At 37.9% G+C, this 22331-nt stretch overlaps 1 protein-coding gene across 1 annotated transcript in view; it reads right to left on the bottom strand.

Moving 5' to 3' along the window:
- The window catches only part of RASEF (RAS and EF-hand domain containing), a 64270-nt gene that overhangs the window by 18931 nt on the left and 23008 nt on the right, over positions 1–22331 (bottom strand). Inside the window, exons 2-11 of the mRNA XM_039875684.1 lie at positions 17805–17951; positions 15794–15884; positions 13541–13636; positions 10759–10836; positions 8450–8565; positions 6280–6348; positions 4539–4623; positions 3579–3667; positions 507–741; positions 58–195 (exon numbers count right to left, since the gene is read on the bottom strand). Of these exons, the coding sequence (XP_039731618.1) occupies positions 58–195; positions 507–741; positions 3579–3667; positions 4539–4623; positions 6280–6348; positions 8450–8565; positions 10759–10836; positions 13541–13636; positions 15794–15884; positions 17805–17951 (1144 nt within the window). The remainder of the gene's footprint in view (positions 1–57; positions 196–506; positions 742–3578; positions 3668–4538; positions 4624–6279; positions 6349–8449; positions 8566–10758; positions 10837–13540; positions 13637–15793; positions 15885–17804; positions 17952–22331) is intronic.

Raw genomic sequence — 22331 nt, 5'->3', positions numbered from 1 at the left:
ACATGGCATAGAAAGTTAATAGTGTTCATGAATAAAAGTGTCTCAGGAACTACCTACCTGGGGTGAAAGTGCCAAGATGGGCTTTCTTGAAACGCCAACGATGCTGCCTTCACTAACAGACCCCTGAGGCTTCCAGTCTAAGGCAGAAGCCATACCTTCTGCACCATACGTCTCCTCATCCTTTATATCAGGAACCTGTTTGTTTTTTTTTTAAAAAAAAAAGTTAGCTATTAAAAAACAAAGTTTCTCATTACACATATACATCATAGATTAAAGAGAAGAAAAATATACAGCTGAATCTACAGTCAATGATGTTATGAAATAGAGTGGCCGCAAATGGCAATCTATGAGAATTTCTCCCTAATTTGGTAAAGGAAGGAAAAAATTCTACTACGTTTCATATGTATAATGTTTAAAATTGATCCCCATGACAGATAAAAATCAAACAGGGTGACAGAGCTCCAGCGAAGATAAGGCCTGGGAAAGTAGTGATTTCTGGGACTTACATCTGTGTCTGAAGCATCACCGGCAAAGCCCTCCTGAGTGCCATGTGACCTCTGAAATGCCCTCTGGTGTTTGTATTCCACCTCCGAGTCATACTCGTTGGAATCTCTCAGGGTGGACAAGCCACTGTCAAAGCAGCTCTCAGGCAGGCTGTCAACTTCACAATTCATCCTCTGCATAGGATCACAGAGAGCCAACGAGTCACAGTCCTCATCCACGTAGGAAGAGCGGGAAGACCTGGGGGTAAAGGAGAAGGCTGCTTTATCTGAGGGTTCGCAAGGGTCGAGACTACACAAGCAGTAGTCAGACAGAATGGATTCAAGAAGACCGACATTCTCTCTTTGGCCGAGAGCCACAATGTATTCCATGATTAAGCATCAGGGGAAATAAAATGTTCAAAGCCATATCAGTTCATTCTATGCAATAATCAATAAAGATACTCAAATCAAATCTTTAATAAATGAACTTGTTTTTTTAAATCACCTTCTTTATTTCCTGATACAAAAACAATTACAGTTTTCAGAACGTAAGCGCAATCTCAAGTTGCATTAAGAAAACTGTATGTAGAACACGTGAACCTTTTTGCTCTAATGTAGTCCGACCACATTCTGAACAATATGTCCATTTCTGGATAACATCTGATCTTAAAAGGGATGCCAAGAACCTGGATAGGAAAGGCAAGCATGATGACGTGAGACTCAAAACCCTCACATATGAGAAATGGCTCAGTGTACTCAGCTCAAATCTTACTGGTTTCTCTGTTCAAATAATCAAAGGGCTGACACATGAAAAAGAATACATTCTCTTGGGTTGCCCAAGACAAAATAAGGGCGAACTTTCTGGGAGTCATATTTCTAATCAACATGGTGAAAAAGGACAAGTTATTTAGTCCCCACTACATACTGGGCACACACAGTGGTTGGCAAACATACACAATCTCATCAGAAAGGAAGAATGGGCAAAGTACATGAGTCTCCAGATACAAGAAATAATAAGAGATGGATATCCTTAGAAAAGACAGGGTGATCTTAAAATAAAAAAATTAAGCCATATAAGTCTGAGAAGTCAAAAACATTTTGGTGCCTTTAGCAAATGTTTAAAATTAAGGGAAAAGATGATTTAACCACCATACTCTCTCTAAATATGTTGTTCAATTATGAAGTCTTTATCCTGGGACAGGAACCTCATACCAAATCTCAATCTACTAGACAGCAAGGGGTAGGGTGTGTGTGCGTGTGTGTGTGTGTGTGTGAGTGTGTGTAAGTTTTTCGTTGTTTCATTATTTCTGAAACTCTCCTTCTGAAATTGATGTTAGGTCGATCTGTAAGGAACCTAAGGAAACCAGTCTCACTATAATATAGTACAAACTACTTCATCTCAAGTTATGATTGGTCAGAATTTTATTTTCAATCTATTTGTATTTTTGAAAAGGAGTGAAGTAGAAGTAAAACCACAAATTGAGAAATCACTTCCATGAATAGCTAGACTCTAAGTTAAACCTATAGGTACAGATCAGATTTTCTCAAACTCAATTTACATACATACCCTTTTAAAAGTAAACTATTCTTACCTATCCAAAGAACATTTTCATTGCAATTAAATATGTAAAAATATAAAACAAGTTACATTTTTGTTAGAGTTCTTAGAAAAAAACACAAAACTAAAACAAATATGCAAGTTAAAATCTAATAAGAGCACACAAGCAATAAAATTAAATTTCCAATAAGTTTTTAAGTTTTTTTCCTATTAGCATCCAGAAGAAAATAAAGTGTTAACTTCTCATATCAAACCAATGACACTCCAAAAAGGAAAATCAGTATGGACCACGGTGTCTCCCGTAGTTACTGCTCGTGCTGAGCACACAATGACATGTTCCTGTTACTCTGAGCCCCTGGGATGTGATGATTTTGTCTCTGGTGTTGAGAAACTCTTAGTCCAGTACTGATGAGCCTTATTTATAGTGTCTACTCTTTTCAAAAATGAATCATGGTGAAATTTCTGAAATAATTTTCAGTAATATATATACTCTGCCCCTGTATACTTAGAATTGACCTTAAATCTCAGTCCAGAAAAATGGCATCACATCCACATATTTTAAAAAATGTAATCTCCATTTCCCAAGAACAGAGGAGCCAGCTGTCTATAAATCGATAAGCCATTAAAAAATTTTATTTCACTAATCAGTGAACAATAAAAACATCTGATAACGTGGACAGAATTTTCTTAAAAGTGATCACCACCAGTAAGCCTTGATAAACACACCTTCCTGAAAGGGCACCATTTTGTTATCACCAAGATATTAAGTACAGTAATCTTTGGACCAAAGGTTCTCAAATGAAAAGGGAATGAACATGAATTGGAAAGCCACACCAGAAATGGAGAGCTGGAAACCTGTAGTCTGTGCACTCACTTCTACTTTCACACTTTGACATACTCCAAAAGTAACTTAAGTAGCAACACTGGACATAGCTCTATGTACATACATGTATACATACACATAATCTTTCCATTTTTATTGCTGAATTTCAAGTGACGGTGGGGCCAATGTTTCACTTCATTTGATTAAAAACAGAGCTAAATTTCCACTTCGGGTAAGCCTCTGTGACTCCTTTAATACATTAGCTCGTAAATATTTACTAGCTATATTTCTCTTTGTTTTGAAAGTTTTCTTTTCCTTGAACATAGCTTACATAATATTATGCTAAGCTATTAAACATTTACAGATTACGACAAATCTCAACGTCGTAGACTATAGTTCAACTTGTTTCCCTGAAACAACAAACTCCTCTTACTGAGTCTACTTCTAAGAAACAAGACACGATTAGGGATGAGGTAAAGGAGAGCATACATGAAACCAAGTCATGATGGCATCTTAAGGAAATCACTTTGCCCTCTCTGAAACATTTTTACTTTAATTTTTACATATGTCATGTTTCAGAAATTTAAAGTAAGAGCAGAAATAGAAATGAGTGCCCAAAATAGATTTTATTATTTTAATTTACCTCTAAGGAAATTTACTATCCTTTTAACTTCAATCCAGAATTCAAACAAAAAGTAAGTAGGTATTAACATACCTGTCATAGCCCAGAAGTTGAGGAGAATGACCATTAAATTTGGGACTGCTCCTAGAAATTGTATTCCCTGGTGATATATTATTTATACGCTGTAATACATAAGTAACATTTTGTTAGTCCATGTAAACATTATATACATTTATATGTTTATTAAAACTGTAGCACACTAGTTAACTCCTAATGTAATTAAAAGTTTGGTATCCTACATGAACAAATGTGAGCCCAGAAAATGGCAAGACTATAGTACTTTCTCCTCATTGTGTCCTAAGTCCAAACCCTACTGCATAAGCCATAAAGGGTCACCCGGTTCCCCAATCTGCCAGGACTGTGCAATACCAACTTTGATTTGTCTCTTCTCAAACCATAATCTGGCTTAGTGACTGATCTGTCTATACCCAAAACTATGGCACTGGAACCCCAAACTTGATGATGGGAGAAGAGGCTTTCTAGCACACACAGTCTGGGGAAAGTCTTCAAAATTCCAAATGTTCGGCTTGTTTCTGTAAGACGGTTTCGAATCTAAGGCCTCCACTCTGATAATCTCACTACCATAAAGAATACTCGATGTGTGTAAACACACTCCTTAGCCAGAAGCACCCTCTCCCTCCTCTCAACTGGGCAATATTTCATTTGTACCTCCACAGGCTTGCTCACTTTTTCTTATATTATTGCTATCTATGCCTATCTAATCCCCTCTCCATTATAAACGCATCCAGGACCCAAGTCAAACTTTACATCTTTTTCTGGTTTCCTAGCATGTCTAACAAAGGCATGTACGTCCTCAGTGGGATAGCACATTCGTTTTAATCGGAGAAAATGTGACCTCTTTTTATTATATTTACTTATATTATTTTTTTTATATTATCACATGATTCTAAGTTCTCCTCTAAATACAAAATTTTCATCAAAATACTTTACCACAAGACAGAACAAAATGTATTATAAAACTCTATTGCATACCAAGGACCTGTTGAACTTGCTGAAAGTGTTTTCGAGGGCACTCCTCAGGCCATCATTACTGTCGTGCAGTTTCCTGTTGGCCGTTCTACAGAGTAAATAAACTTAATAAGTAAATCGATACAGAAAAGTATTGGTGGAGATAAATGTCACCACTTTCTTTTCAGGCTATGATGTACAGAATGTGAAATTACTTAGCTCTTGCAACTTTCTACCACTTCCCTTCACACCTCATAAACTGAGATCATAATTCATTACTAGAACTACAACTTAATGAATATATCACCTCTCTTTAAAGGTCTCAAGGCATTTTAGGGAGGAATCGGCTGTGCTGTGGAACCACTCTTTCTTCGGGTAGTTCCTTCGTTTGAATAAGTTTTGTGCAAGTGTCTGCTCCCTCAATGCCCAGACCCAGCCAGCCCCACATGCCACGCTCTATGCCCCTGCACACACCCCCCAGCCAGGCTGTGGATATGCTATATTATACCACACTTTTCTCCTGGCTACTCCCGTATCTTACTCCTGGCCTGGTACTATTCCACCAGGTATTGCCATGTACCATTTAAAGCTCCAAAGGTGACTCTGGGTTCAAATCCCAACTCAGGCATGTCTTTTCCACATGACTTACAGGTGTTATTTAACCTGCCAGAGCCTCAGCAACTACTACTATAAAGTGAGGTTAACAACACAGCCTCTGCCTTAGAGAGAAGCTAATCTTTACTTACTTGAGGCTTATTCATCCTTTGACCTCGGCTCACTCTTTGCTTCTGCTGGGAACACTTCCTGACCTTTCTGCCTCAGCCAAAGCTCTCTACTGTATGCCCTTGGAAGACACATCCCTTCCCTTTGTCCTACCTCTCTCATTGGCATTTTATATTTATTTCTATAATTATTGATGAGTTTCCGTCTTCTTCTAGACTATCCCCATGAGGAGAGAGACCTTTTTCTCCCGCTTACCACTCTATCTTCAGCTTTCAGCAGCCCTGACCCATAAAAGGTACTGAGTGAAAATGTGCTGAATGAATGAATAAATGAACAGAATTATGATAATACATCAACTCTATAATTGCCATAGATGAGAACTTGAAAAGCATGCAAAAATTGTGAAAAAAAAATTTGTCAAGCTTGATCTACTTCATTTGGGGGAAGTGCAACCAACAAAAAATACTGCATGGGTAGAAAACGAAGGGAGGGAGAGGGGAAGTTTTGTGGGGAAGGGCCTCAGAGGCCGGAGTTACTGCAACTCAGTTGTGAAGGTGACAAAGCAGGTATAATATTTCCAATAGGGTAAAAATAAAAAAAATAAAAAATAAAAAAAAACTAAGAAAAATTTATCTCTAACCAAGCACAATAAATTGCAAAAGAATGATCATGTGGACCTGGTGTTGTGACATGCACTACCGTGAGAGGCCTGATACCCTTTCAGTGTGCTGAGCCATAGAGCCATTAGAGTTAGGGCCATTACTCTTTACAAGTATAATAAAGATGTATTGGACATACCACCTGACTTCTGAGGACTTCTAGAGAATTACACTCTAGCCCTTGGGTTGAACAGGTTATTTAGGATTAGAAATGTCAGAGAGCTAAGTGGATATGCTAAATGCAGCACAGTGAGAAGAAACAGGTGTGGACCTGCGAACTAGGTCTTTAGAATACAGCACCTCATGTTTCATGTGGCACACGTTTTATTAACGAAAAAATAAGTAAAATGTAAATGTAATGAGCATTTTATCTGAGAACTTACTGGAGTATTTCAATTTGCCTCTCAAGACTATTTCGATCTTCTGTGTACTCTCGGATTATTTCCAGATCCCTGAAAAATTATATTTTATGTTTGAATGAGAATTAGGTGTTCAGTCCTGCCTTACCCATACATACCCTCCCAGATTCTTTTTCCTTTTCAAAGACCTGTGCTCTTGACCACAGTTTCTATCTCACTCGTGCTCCAGTTTGGTTCCCCTGTGCTATCAGCAGCCTCTTCTCTTTCTGGGACTCCACAAGCACAGCCATACCCTCTGCCTCCTTGTGTGACATTCTGCTCCACCTCATCTCCCTCTCAGCAACCACAAGGTCTTCCATCCCCACCTCACTGACCTTGCTCTGTTCTTCACTGAGAATAAACCACTGACCTTCTGCTAAGTCCCCTCTCCCCAGGCCCTCACATTACCAATCCCTTCTATCCAATTTGCTCTCTCTTCTGACTCTTCTCTACTAATTCCAAGCCTTACACAATCCTAACCCCAGCCATTTTCACCTTTCTTCTGATTCCTTCTCCTCTCCTTACACTGCCCCTGCTCCTGGCCTCCCTCCCTCCTCACCCTGAACCACAAGAACCCACAAGACCAGGCTTTCTCCACTGGCTGTGAACAGACACACACCTCTGTAGTTTTATTACGAAGCCCTGGCCTCCTTCTCTAAATGTCCACTCTGAATATTAGCCACTGACCTCCAGCCCCTATTCTACCTCAGCCCCATCTCTAAGCATACAAACCCCATCACTAGCTTCCACAGCTCTCAGGCTATCAAACTTTGTCCACAATAATCTATTTATTTGCTCTCTTGATAAGGCCAAAGACTTCACAATTTTCTATAGGAATTTAAGTTCCTTAGCCAAAAATTTTTGGTCCTTACAGTATAGCCTTAAACTAGCTTTTAAACTTTTTAATTTTTTTTAAGTTTTACCTTTCCATTCAAAATGGCTTTTTTCTTTCCAGTGGTCTGGCCACTGTGCCCCAAACCAGTCTTATCTGCCTCTATGTTCTTGCCCCTTTTTTGGTTACTCCCTCACCTGGAACATCTCTGGACTCTCTTTTCCCATCTGTGAAATGGGGATAAGAAAAATCCCTATCTCACAGAATATTCTCTGGGCTGAATGAGTTAATACTAGTAAAGTACTAAGTACTTGCTGATGTTACCTCTGCTCCTCCTGACCAACATAAATAAACCCACCCCTCCTCCCACGGTCACCTCAAGTGCCTCCTCTTTAGTAAAGTTCTTCACCTCTTCTGAACTAAAAGAACGCACTGTCTACCATCACATGGCAATGAACTCGACCTGTGACACTGCTGGTCATGTTGTGTCTGACATGGTTCAGTTCTTATGTCAACTCCGAAATCTTTTAGCTTTCTGTCTTCTTCGACTAAATTTGAAATTCTGAAAGAGCAGAGTCCACGTTTTCTTTTCTATGTACGCCACACTAATAACTCCTTATTTAGCTCAGAGACTTGTACATTCTGAGTACTTAACAAATGTTTCACTGTTTTCCATTACAGGACCTTGACTCTGAATAAAGTTTGTAAACCAACAAACAAAAAGCAAGATATTTTCCCAAGTACATATGTGAGTGTACAATATATGTACATTTACATGCAAATATGTGTGCGCATATATATTTTATATTTACATATATTCATTTTTACATAAACATACACCCATGTGTCTGTATATATATACATAAGTACATGCCTGCATGTGTGTTAGGTCTTACATTATTAACACCATACTGCAAAACTGAAACATAGCACAATAAAATCACCTGCCTAAGATGTCTATTTTTCCCTTTTCTTGTGTTGCAGGGCCAGGATTTCTACCTTCAAAGCACTTTTATTAGCACTGACACTTGACACTTCAGGTATATTCTTCTGCTCCCAGTTAATTCAAACATTTATTAAGCCCTGCACTGTCCTACCTAGTCAATAATTTAATTAATTATTAAATTATTACATTTAAAAAAATTAAAAAGACACATCACTAGGCAATCTGACACTGAAAGCAAAATCCTTAGAAAGCGAAGAATGTATTAGTAAAGTTAATAAATAAGCCTTTATTATTACATAGCTGAGTTTTATTCCCATGGGTGGTTACCCAAATAAACATTCCTCTCAAACTGAAAAATAAAGTATGAAGTTTCATACCTTTCAGAATTCAGACTCTGATCAGCATAATCACTTTTCAAAGAATCTAATTCACTCTGAAGAAAGGCTATGTTTGTCTGTGCTTCTAAAAGATCTTTCTTAACTTTCTGATTTTCCTAGAGACAAAGAAGGTTGCAGGTCATTAAATTCAGAGTTTCTTCCACATGGGAGAAATGAAGTCAAGTACAGTGAAACTCTGCCATACATCACTCTCGTCCCGCCACAATTCTTCAAATCTTGGTACTCAAAGAAATAATTATCAATTCAAGGTAATTTGAAATTATCATAAAGTATTAAAGTGTCAAAAATCTAATTCTTCAAAATTGTTCTTTTTTTTTTAAAATACTTGACATTCGGTGCCAAACTCTAGTACTCAAGTTTATTATTATGTTGACATGTTATTGGCAAATTAACTTAGACCAAATATTTAAACATCTGTTTTACTTAATGAGAACTATGAAACAACTGATAAGTCTATGGAATAAATAGTACCCGTTACCAAACAGACTGGCTACTTTTTACATACAATAAATCCTATCACCTAACATTTTTAAGTTTTGCACTTAAAAATAAACCACTGTAGTTGGGAAATTTCTTTAAAAATTTTTGTTTAAAAAAATTAAAAGCACACATCATATTTTTAAAGAAATTCTAAGGAAATTAGAATTTTCTAAGGATTCTTAAAGAATTTTTAAATTTTTAAGAATTTATCTAAGCACTTTTCTAAAAAAAAAAATTCATTGACAGTTTCCAGTTCAAGATGGTGAACTGAGTACATGAATTCATCTTCCTTCCTTCTTGAGACCTCATTAACATGAAATAGCAAAAGAAATAAAATAAAGCAATAAAAATTAAAAGAATGGAATAGGGGCCCATCTGCAGTCAAGTGATTTAAACATTTCTAGATGATGGAAATGTGCTGACAAAAGGAAGAGAACAAGAGAAAAGGAGATCCAGAAGATGTGTGTTGAAGGAACTTCTGTAGAACAAAGAAAGGGCATTGGCCAGGCAAAAACCCAGAGTGAGAGTGAAGCTGAAAACAGAGATTAAATCTGTACATTAAGTCACCCAGCCCCTCAAGCCCATGCCTGCTCCTACTCTAGGAAGGAACAGCAGACAACCAGAGTCATTCAAGTGCAACAAGACAGGGCTTGTCTTTTTAAAAAGAAATGACTGACTCCTACAAAGAAAGCTAAAGCTTCTCTTAAGATCCATGTCCCCCAGTCTGACAGCCGGCTTCACACAGAGTTCCTAGGGTCCTCCCTTTCTCAAAGGAGAAATTTCAAGGTAAACAGATCTATTTACCTAGCTGCACAGGAATCCTACCTACACCAGCTACCTAAAATGAAAAGAAATTCCAAGATGACAAATGGGAAGCAAGTTTAAAAAACAAAGTCCAATAAGAACTGAAACTTCATGGACTCCAGAATCAATATTTTTAAGCAGAAAAAAAATAAATTCCATGCATTGGGAAGAATAAATAAGAAGTTACAAGATATTGGTGATATCATGAAGATGGCAGAGTTTCTTTTTACAACAAGAAACCAAAAATTTAACCAAGAAATCCAAGAAAAATAAGCAACTTTACAAGAAAGTCATGATCTAAATACAAAGCCAACTAAGATGTGGCAAAATATGGAACTGGTGGTACAGAAAAGGGATATATTTGACCACGAGGCTAGGAGCCTTCTCTTTTGAATGGCACAGGGAAAATGGCTGGAGAGAAAGAAATGCAATTCTAGCTCATGCTAACCTACTTCTTGGCTCCGCAGTGAGAAGAGTCATAATAAAGGAAATGTTCATTATTGGCTTTCAACTTTCAGAGTCAAACCTAAATACAAAATAAAGAAAACTTGATGATAATAAAATCTATGTAAATGTTATCTCTACTGGCACTAGAAAAACTAAAGATATGGTTAGCAGAAGATGGAAAAGGAACAGAAAGAGGAAAGCTAGAGGAAGGGCAGGGCAATAATGTCTCATCTTACAAAGCCAGGATACAAACCAGACTTGATGTTACAAGAATGCAGAGTTAACTACTGAAAGTTTAATGGCCATGCTATTATTTCTTTGAATAAAAAATAAATGTAAGCGTTCGCAATAGGTGGGGTATCACTGAGGAAAGAAGCCTGCATAAATGATACCTTTGGTTGAAGGTACTTCAAAGACTTTCTCCAACTAGAGTATTAATTTATCTTTAAGCTTTAATTTCTCTTTAAGCTTCTATTCCTGGAACACTAAAATAATAGCATGATTGTTTAGCAGTCTAACAAGAAATGTATTTCTGTAAATGAAAAGGTGATTCTTACCATTGATAAATCATAGATTTGTTTTTTTAATGCAGCCACATCCTCTTTCTGACTTATGTGTTTCGACCGTTCTTCTAGCTGAAAGAACAAATAAAAGTTGTGTTTAAAAACTTACTATGATCGATTCAGTTAAGATTAGGAATATCCTTGACATATAGAAATGGGAATTCTAGAAGTCTTCAATTTTCAACATATGACTTTGGAAATCATTAAACTAAATATAATCAATTCATAAAGATTTAAAAATTTACTTCGAAAAATTTAAACATTTGAAAAGAGGGGTTTTTTTGTTTGTTTGTTTAATAAATTTTCTTTGAAAACAATTGAAAAGCCTTTTCCAGAAACCATTCAACAATTAAGCAGCCCAATCCTTGCTTTCTCAGTTACATCGCATGTGAGTCTGACCTTTACAGTCACTTAGAACTTTCTCTGCACTTAGCATTTTCCATCCTGTATTTGTGAATGTCCTACTTCTCCTTCTAGACTCTAAGATTTTTAAGAGCAGAATTAGTGTCAGAATCACCTCTGTTTTCTTCAAGGTGATTTCTAGAAATATTTATTAAATGACTGAAATCAACAGAATTTAAGTATGATATGAAGCTAGAGACACATGCACACAAAATTATATACATATGTACATGAGCTTTACTTGCTGATTGACTTGTTAGTATTTCCAGACTAAATTGGCTCACGAGCATCTATAACACAACAAAAATGTCTTTCCTGACATCCCGTGGGAAATGTGGGGATTTGTGGGTGTCCATTAATTAAGTATCTATGCATTGATCAAAATGTATGCCTTATTTCATCAAATCTAAGTATTTTGACACTGGACTTTCTTCATCTTGCCAGATGGCACCAACTGAAGATTTTCAAGCAACTATGCTATGACTGTCACGTGGCTGACTGTAACTCAGAAGAGCCACTGATTTCAAAATACATGCCAATTTCAGAGAAGAAAAACTGTGGGCAAAGTGAGTTTCTCAGAATCAATGGCATAAGGTAATGGCAATCATAATAACTTTGCAAACTTTTCTATAGTTCTTTAGAGCCTTTAACATATTCTCACATAAGTCATCTCTTATTCTTTTGTAGAACAACCCCACTACTCAGGCAGGAAGTCTGGTATAAGAGAGAAAGCATAAACTACGTAGTGTAGGACAATTCCATTGCTTATTAGCTGTGTGATTTTGAATAAGTTATTTAACCTCTCTGGAACTCAGTATTTTCATCTATAAAAGTAGGATATTTATACTTTTTTTTTTAAGTTTAAGATTTAGATCTTTTAAATCATGAAAAAGAGCTTAATAAACTATAAAGTCAAAAGAAATATCAGTTTTTGTGGCTAGGCAGGACACTTTAATAATTAATAACATTTTCATGTTAGAAACTAAAAATCAGAAAGATGAAGCCAGTTGTCCCTGGTGTTACAGGCAGAAATTGGCACAGTCTTGGTAAGGACTCAGGCCTCATCACTCCTGACTCACTGTTCAGTGTCTATCTGGTCTTCATCACATGCTGTATCAGGGCAAGAAACTGTTGCTTCTTACACACGTTCTTTTTGTCTAAAGATTTGGGAAGACATAGAAATATGTGAGGACGGTGACTAGGAGAACCTGTGACTCTAGCATAAACGGGGGATAGGTCCTTTCGAGTTCTGTAACACTTGCATCATATGCACAGTCTAATGACCTTTGGAAATTCAATATAAGGTTGACATTGCTAGTACATTTTTTAAGGCTACTGAGGAGAATTCTTAGTAATTCTAGAGATTCATATTACAATAGCTCACAAAATACAGTTAATCATCACTTAATCTCACTGAATATAAACACTAGATGGAGCATTAAAGGTTAGCACATGAATAACCAGAAAAGCAAAGTGCTATGCCCAAATTCACAATGCCACTTTCAGAAACAATTATTTTTTAAGTACTCATTTGAATTTCAGGCACAATGTTTCCATTAGTTATGGAGACCACCCACATGCAAACAGTGGATCCAGTACTCTGCTGGCACCAGCTAGTCCTGGCAGGTGAGAGCCTATTTTAAGCATCTCTTCCCAGACTGTGCATTCAGTGATGTCAACTTGGTAGCTGGAAATCAGTAACGGTGGTAGTGTTTATACCATGGAAATTGGCAAATGCTGCAAATCTCTCCTTTCCCCACTTTCCTCTCCAAAGCCGTTTTAAAGCATCTACCAGCACAATACTGAGTGAAATGCACCCTACTCATCATGAACAAAATAGGGCAAAGGCCAAAACCTATTCACACCTCTTTGCTCACACTTCAAGTTCTCTCCCACCACTTGCTGTCAGAGTCCCCTAGATCTGGATCTTTCTACATAGAAGAGGAATATTCATTTCATTTACTGTTCACTGGATACCTACTATGTACCTTACAGTAAGCTCGGAGTAGGGATTCAAGGATACATGACCAAGAAACACAGTCCCCTACTGTCATGAGCACACAGTCCACTGGACATACAGGAATTCAGGGCACCTTGTTGGTGAAAAACTAAGGAAGGAAAACTGAGATTTGATGGACAACTGTTCAAGGGATCAGACATATTTATTAGATTTATGGAAAAGACAGGTTGTCTTTGGAAACAGAAAAGAAAATCAGGGACCCTTAAAAAAGGTCTTGCCAAGGAGTCCGATCTGACTCTGAAATTTGATTCCATTTGCTGCTTTGATGTGATTCCAAATGTTTTTTGTGGCTAATAGCTCAGATACACTATTATCCTGAGGCCATCCCTAAAAGTCTAGCTGCCACATACCTACCTTTTTGAGTTTTTTTATTGTCACCTGTAGATCTCCTACTTCTGTTTCATACTGACGTTTGAGATCACTGAGGGCTTCCTCGGCTTTGCGTTTTTCCTAAAAGAAAAAAATTTTTTGTTGATTTAAAGAGGTTCTTCAAAACCCCATAGATGAGAAACATTTTGTGTCAAACTAAGGATGATCCCAAGTCTCTTACAAAGGTATGGCGAGAAGGGAGGACGGAAGTAAATCACATAACTATAGATGTATGGTACTTCTGGAATTGAAACCTATAAAAGTGAAAGAACTGCAAAATGCTACAAGCTATATATACATATCACCGGGACTGGTACCTCTAAGACTATTACCCAGATTGCGATAGAGGGTCATACATAGCACATCAATTAGCTAGTTTAATTATCACTATAATTAAGTGAAGGATATGGCACAGCCAAGGGCTCCAGTTCTTACCTAAATCTTATCACCAGGACCCAGGAAGGCCTGGTTGGTTTACCCCTTTTCCAAGAGCTCATATCTTATCTGAATACCAATTACATCATCTGAAAATTTCTATGCACAGAGAAGACTGTCAATTAGACTGGATGTGTTATTCCAGCGAGACTGTCTAAAAGGGTGTGTGATGGACAGTAGGATGGGCTAGCACATAGGTGTCATCCCAATGCCAAAACTGCTCAGTTGGCAGTGGCATGCTGAAGTTTCAGAGACCACATCCAAGCAGTGACTGACTGGCCTTGTATGCCATTGCTATAGAGTACAGAAAATGATGCTGCAGAGGCCATATATTTTCCACCAGTGTACCAGAGCCAAGGAAACCAAGGAATATGTTATAATTAACAAAACATGAAGTTATAAGGTCTTCATTAACAATAACAAATTTGGAAAGTACTTAGCTGGAAGAAGCAATGAGACTTGATGACAGAATAACACCTGTGCTTGGTAAATCTTGATGAATGAATGAGTGTACAGATTAAATAAATGGAGAGAAAAAGGACAGAAAAAAATGACTACTGTTTCTAGACTACAAAAATAAAGTGCTAACAGAAGAACAGGATATCAATCGCACTAAAGCTGGTTCATGGGCTCTGAACCATTCATTCTGTTGCATGTGACATCCAAGTAGTTATTAAAGTTGTTATTAAGAGATAAGATAACAAAGAGCCTAAAGGCGTCTATGTGGTAAAATAAGATGAAGAATCTGAAGACACAAAATACACAGAACAGTATGTCAACTATAATTTTTTTAAAAATTTTAAAAAGTACACAGAGCAACAGAAAAAAGCAACAGGGCCACGGCCAGGATGCACCCAAAACACCTCAGGCACTGCACTGTGCACTCATATAGATCACTAGGCTTAGTCCCCATTAAAGCGAGTAAGTGGCATTATTCCATTCTAAAGATGGAACAATAAAGACTCAGAGTTAGGGCATTTTTCTAGTGCCACCAAAACTAAACAAGGGGAGATCCAGGAAGCAAACTAAGGTCCATCGGAGGTCAACACTCAGGCCCTTCTCATTCTATTTTGCTGCCTCTCAGGGGTAACAGGACAAAGAAATAGAAAAAAAAAATGGAATGTTTAAAAACCTAACACTAGCTACGCAAAGAAATATGTCTATTTTCTGTTTCTAGTAAATATTAATCACCTGAATATATTTTATAAGGAAAAAAAAGACAATTATTTCTTTTACAGAAATCACTGAAAGCAGCACCCAACTTTTACTATGAGTTTCTATAACAATGAATAAAAGTATATTCCATGTATACCTTTATTTATAATTACATATGCTATATGAAACAACAAAGCTTGCAGAGATCATTTTAATTTCACTGTAATAATCTATATTTAAAATTGGCAGTGAACACAAGCAGTGAGACAGCGAGTGGTATGTGACACTCGAGACACCCCCCTCTACGGAAGGCTGGCTCTGCCTTCTCACTCAGGCCTCAACTTTCATGTCACCTCCACCAAGAGGCCCCTGACCTCCCAACCTGAAACAGCCATTTCTCCCAGTCACTGTCTATCACACATACTGTTTCTTTACTGCACTTGTTGCTATCTGAAATTACCTGCTTTATTTATTTGATTACTTGTTTATTCTCTCTCTCTCCTACCCGCCCCCGGAAACAACCAATAGCACCCTCATCGAGATCTCCTGTGAGAGCTTGGGCTTGCTGCGCCCAAAGGATGTCCAGTACCCAGGCCATAAAAGTTGCTCTATAAAAATTCACTGAACGAATAAATACCACATACTCACATCTTTCCGCGTCTTGTGTTCTGCAGCCTGAATCCTCTGATCCATTTCCTCTTCCAACTCACTCAACTGCATGGCTGCCTTGTCCTGGGCTCTGAAATTCAAGAGGATGCACATCTTCTCATCATACTCTTGCACATGTAACATGAAGAGAAATTTCAACCTAATCTATTTCAAGTCCTTTTTATTCCAAATGAAGAGAAACATGCCATTTAAAATAATATTCCCTGTTCCTTCCACATAATAAGATGAGATTAGCAATTTGACCATTTGGGTATAAAAGGACATTAAAACTAGATGTTAAGTAAATGGAATAGATTGGATAAAATGACATTAAACTAGATGGTGGCAAAGAGCAGAAAAAGATATCGAGTGACTGAGAGTCTGTCAATAAATTCTGAAAATCCTTTTGCTGTTATGACTGAGCTACAACCCTAGGCAGACAGGAAGGAAGGAAGGAAGGAAAAAAAAAGAAAACCCCATGGCAAAGAGATGGTTAGGTATAATTCTGAAATTCCATCGATTGAAACGCACAATGTCATATGCTACAGTGAGAAGAGGAAAAAAAGGGATCTCAACAATTATTACTAATCAGTTCTTTAAACATACAGTTACTCTTTAGAAAATTTTATTAATGTAATCAATAAATTGCATTTCTATAGAAGCAGAGCGTCCTGATTTGCCAAAAAGTTAAAAATAGGAAATTTTCATTGAGAAGAGTTCTAGGATAGTTTTATTCAGCAATTGTCTAGTATGCAGACATCAGTCACTTTACAATGCTTGAGGCTTCAGATTAAGCTCTAAAAAAATTACTTTTGTTCCCTCTCAGGTATATGTTTAATTATCTACATTTTCACATGCACATGTCTTGCGTACTCAACTAGATTATCAGTGACATGAAAAGCAGCCACCATGAGATTTAGAAAGTCAGTTTACTTGAATCGATGACATGCTATTAATAAAAGGTAGAGAACAGGACTTAAGTAGAAGGCTTCCCGTCCTCCAGTTTGACGATTTCTGCTACACCGTGCTACCTTCTTATAACTTATTGACTCCCTCACAATTTACTTACGCACTAGTTTAATTTCTAATAAAGTTCCAAACAAGTATTGAGCAGAGAGGATCCTATCTAAGGGGCCATTTACAAGTTCTAGGCAGAGACCAGCAAGTGAGTAGCATGCTTGGATCTGCTGGAGGAACACATGCAACAAGAAGCCTCTGGAAAGCAAACCAGGAATTGCGACAAAGTGTCCTCCTTCCCAACATATGCCAAAGGAGTGTGGTTCTTCCAGGAAGCAAAGAGGTTAATATCTGAATTGCAGCACATATAATTCTTCTTTTGTACTGGGTTGCTATTAAAACCAGTAAGATATCTTGTGTAAGCCAGCCAAACCTTACACAAACTGGCAGTGTGACAGTAAGGGCTTAACAGCTCCTAGGCTTTCAGTTCAGGCTGGATGAGGAAGGCTAAAGAGAGGGAAGATACATCACTAAGCACCCCCCACGGGGTAGATTCAGTGCGAGGGGCATCACCCATGAAGGCATCTATTAAGTTTCAATGCCCCGAGGAGGTGAATATTTACAACTTCATTTTGCAGATGCAGAAGCTGAGACACAAGGAGATTAAGTAACCTGCCCAAAGTCACAAATCTGTCAGTGACAAAGCCAGGCTTCAAATGGGGCCCTGCGTGCCTCTCTGGATGAAAAGTCTCCTATATGTTTCAAGTGGCTAGACAGGAGATAACAAATCTCTTTGAATGTTCTGTATGGAATCATTGGCCTGGAAGAGTTAAATGATAGGATCATGGTGACCTGCTGATGGATTGCTGACTGACCCTGCGAAGTACTGCCTGACTCAACTTTCCTCATGCTGGCTTAGTTTAGAAAGCTCCAGACTCCTGAGGATCAGAAAGTCCTCCCATCATAACGTGATAATGCAGTTCAGTCCATGTGCTCCCGGGGTCGGAGAGCCAGGTAAAGAACCCCATGTGCCACTTAGGAAGGACTTCAATACCTTTTCACTGCAATGGCCAGGTTTTCCATTTCCGTGCTTTGAAGTTTGATCTCACGGATGAAGTTCTTTATAACATGTTCATATGGCTGAATCAGTCTTGGCTCCACAAGGTTGATGTTTTGATATAAGGTACTAACTTGCTCTTTCCTGAAAAAAAAAGAAATTAACTAATTAAACCAAGTGAAAAATAAAAAGGCAAATTTTCAGAATACTTTTAGGAAACAGACACATAAAAACCAAGAAAAAAAAAAGCAGCAATAACAGAATGACCTTCATGAAGAGGAAGAGGTGTTGTTGCATTCTTCTCCACATTTTCTACAACAGAATAGCAATTTTGTCCAGCTTTATTGAGGTAAGACTGACAAATTAAAATTATATACATTTCGGTTGTACAATGTGAATTTTTTAAAGTGTACAATGTGATGAAGATGTAGGACTGTAAGGGCAACTGAAATGAAAATGAAGAGATTAATAGGGAAGGATTTTTTTTAAATTGTCACTACTGGGTTTTTTCTTTAAAAGCAAGGTAAATAGATTTATAGGAAAAAAGGTAACATTAAACCAATTGCTAAATTCTATGTCCCACCAATCCCTAATAAGAGTATAATTCAGACTTTATGATCATAATAGTAAGTATACATATTATTTTATAGTTAAAAATTACTTCTTATAATTCATATTTATATATGTATTTATATGCGACAATCCTCATACTCATTACTCAATGACTTTTATTAAAAGACAAATATTTCACAGTCATTTCAAAAGAAACCTTGATACAACTAGACAGTTGGCTAGCAGTGCCCTTGACTCGGGTTAGGAGCTGATGCAGTAAATAGATCTGGTTTGAACTGTGAATAACATGCCTGTACAACTCAACTCCCATCAATGTGTGCTATCACGGTGTGGGATGTAACAACTGGATGAGCCTCCTACCACATTCAAAGCTTCTCTTGACCGACAGGCATATTGTCCTCCTTGGACAGATTGCTCTGTCAGGGCCCACGCGATCCGGCCTTCCTTTTTCTACCCTAGTGGGGACCTATGCTCACTAATGGTTTACACAAGCCGTGACTGTGTTGGGACAGTAGCCGCACTTTTTTAAAACAAGAAACATTTACGTCAATTGAAAGAAGAAATGCCAGGAACTTAGATAAGAGGTACTTATTTAATGATAAGTTACCTATAATATCAGCATTATAGAATTCCACCAACTCTCATCAAGTCTAGAACTGTTTAGGGTAGCCAACAATCACAGGAATACTAACAGCTTTGACACACTGCATTATTTAAAAACCATCTCCAGTGCTTGGATAATTCTTATATTCAGTGATCTACTTCTATGATTTCATAGTTATTCCCCTAACAATGAAAAAGTCTTTCTGATTTCTGCCCCTGACATAGAGAGATTGCTCTTCTCCAGATGCTTATCTAGATCTGGTAAAACTTTTGGTCAGGCCATTACAGGAACCAGAACATCTGAGAGCATTTCACAACCATCTATGATGCCTAATGACCCCACAGTGACACCCAAAGAAGCCTACTCAGAAATCCTTAGCACAAAATCCATATCCATCCACTTGATCACAAGCCCTGGGCTTCTGCCCTGTTACTCTGCTGAAGGCAGCCTATTCCAATGCTATGAGAGCACAAGAAAGACTACACTAATCTAAGGCCTCAATAATTAAAAGGCCATGCAGAAAACCATCTCCCAATTTGGACAGATGTCCTAGCTAGATATAATAAGATGTATAATTATAATTAAAAGTTCTATGTAATGAATTATCACTATGTACCAGGTATTATGGTAAGCAATTTCTTTGCATAATATCTTTGAATACTCATAATGGCCCTATAAAGTACTTTTACAAACCCATTTTGCAGATCGGGCAGAGCCAAGTGCCTGTTACAGGCTGAATCATATCCCCTCAAAATTCATATATTGAAGTCCTAACCCCCGTACTTCGGAATGTGTCTGTATTTGGAAAGGTTGTTAGGAATGGCCCTAACCGAATGTGACAAGTGTCTTTATAAGAAGAAATTTAGACACAGACATACACAGAGGAAAAAAGCATGTGAAGACACAGGAAGATGGCCACCTGCAAGCCAAAAAGAGAGGCCTCAGAAGAAACCAACCCAATCAACGCCTTGACCTCAGTCTGTGAGCCTCTAGAATTGTGAGAAAATAAATTTCTGTTGTTTAAGCTAGTCATCCCCAAACCCCAAGCTGCGGACTGGTACTGCTCCATAGTGGCCTATTAGGAACCAGATCACACAGCAGAGGTGAGTGGCAAGCAAGCGAGTGAGATTTCATCTGTATTTGTAGCTGCTCCCCAGCGCTACCATCACTACCTCAGCTCCATCTCAGATCATCAGGCATTAGATTCTCATAAGAACACCAGTCCCTGGCGCCAAAAAAGTTGGGGACCGCTGGAAGCCACTCAGTCTGGTATTTGTTACCAGAAATAACTGGGCAACCATAGCAAACAATGAAAGTGCCCAAGATCACACAGTGACTGGTGGCAGAGTTGGGATCCAAACTCAGTTCGATGCTGGAGAACACATGATCAACCATTACATTACATTGCTTCCCAATTGTGTTATATATCTGAACCTTGGCAGAAGAAATGGGATTCAAAATCAATCCATATAACTATGGAGAACTGCAAAATGTGAGGTATATATTAACACGGAAACAGTTAAGTATGGCCCCAAGGCGTGTCTGCGTAGCTATAAACTTTCCCAGGTTTGCTCTCATAAACTGTTGAATCTGTGCAGAGGCCAACTGTGATTCAAAAGAGCTGCTCAAGTGGAATATTATTAATAAAGCTACAGGAGTAAGTCACTTTATTTGACAATATAAGACACAGAAAGCTGCCATCATTTCTCCCATCAGAGCTGAGTACAAATACTAGTTGCAATAGTGAGCCATATTTATTAAAAAACAGTAAAAAAAAAATCTCTGCTCTTAGACTGTCTCATGTAACTTCAATCACTACAGGATCATTAATTTCTTTGCCTTTTTGCCTTTTACTGACCACCAGCAGAATACAAAGCATAAAAACTTTCTCGTTAACAGGAACCAGCTTGTCATGGATGATCATTAAGATACTGTCCTTGACAGTCTCTGTTTTGTGGCCAATTGTGCAGCAGTAAAATGTTAAGAAGTAGACGTCTCAGTAGAGTCCTTGACTTCCTGCAAATTTCTAAAATAAAGAAACATAATGATTATAAATTCTCTCGAGTCCTTCGCTGGTCCTGGCATTATACAGAATTTCAGAAATAGTTTACAATGAAGTATACAAATAAATTAATTATAGAAAATGTCTACCACTAGCAGAAAATAAATACATGGTTAACTATTGTGCCAGAGACTACCTGGATAGTCATCCATTCTGCTTCTTATTACAGGGCACACAGGGAGAACCACTAGCAGGTAGCCTGGAGCCATGTGACCAGTTCTGGCCAGTGGAATGGGAGCAGAAAGAGTATATTTGCCACTTTCATGCTTAGCCCTTAAAATCCTTTGTAAGATTCTCACTCAGCTCATATTCATTCTCATTCATTCATTTCCCCTCTCTCTCTCCCTCTTTCCTTCTCTCTCCCCACTCCTTTTCCTCATCTCTCTCTCCCCTCTCTTCCTCTGCCTCCCTTTCTCTCTTCCTAATCCTCATAGCTAAAGTGAAGAACTCCAATATGGCAAAGCCAAGGGATGGCATGTGCCTGGATGCCTGAATTACCACATTGAGGGAAACCAATCAGGAGCGCTGCTTGACATATGAGAAAAAAAGTTTGTACTTTATAAAGCCACCGGGACTTGGAAGTTCTATTATAGTTAGCTTGAGCTTAGAAAGTTGGCATTATGATTTCCTAATTTGTTTTTATCATCCTCTTCCAGAATAAGCTACTTCCTTGATAGCTTCATATGAACTAAGTAATAAAACTTCTCTGACCAGGTTAAGTCTTTCCCACCACCACCTACTCTCTTTCAAGGAAACAAAAGAATACTCTGAAACATTCATATACTGAAACAGACATTTATTAAGCACCTTACACACACAGTCTCGGCAGTGATTTTAGCATTGACCTCTATTATTTACTTAATCTTCATCATAACCCTATAAAGAAGTTATCACTAGCATCCTATTTACTATGGAGAAAACTGTGGCAGAGAGAGGTCTAAGTATCATCAGGTAGCAAGAAGCAGGCTTTCAACTCAGCCCATTCAGCTCCAGAGGCCAGCTCTCCAGGAAGGTACTACAGTGCTCTTCAGGCCAAAAGAAAATGTTGAACAGGTTTTCAGGGGTTCCACGTACATGGCTCCATTTAAGAAAATTTGACGTACCAAGATTTTTTTAATTACTTTGGAAAATGGTACATAGTATTGCTACAAAAACTATGAACAATACAAAGAGACTCCTTTAAAGAATGAAAGCACAAGTAAGATTAAAATGAGAAAAATCTTATAAAACTTTGGTTTACCTAAAGCTATTTGAGGAAAGCACTATTGTAGACACTCTTGCCCCC

Source organism: Pteropus medius, unplaced genomic scaffold (assembly GCF_902729225.1).
Source record: "Pteropus medius unplaced genomic scaffold, Ma_sr-lr_union100, whole genome shotgun sequence".
In the NCBI taxonomy this organism is placed as follows: Eukaryota; Metazoa; Chordata; class Mammalia; order Chiroptera; family Pteropodidae; genus Pteropus; species Pteropus medius.
The sequence above is the reverse complement of the archived record's forward strand: the minus strand, read 5'-3'. Positions and strand labels throughout refer to the sequence as shown.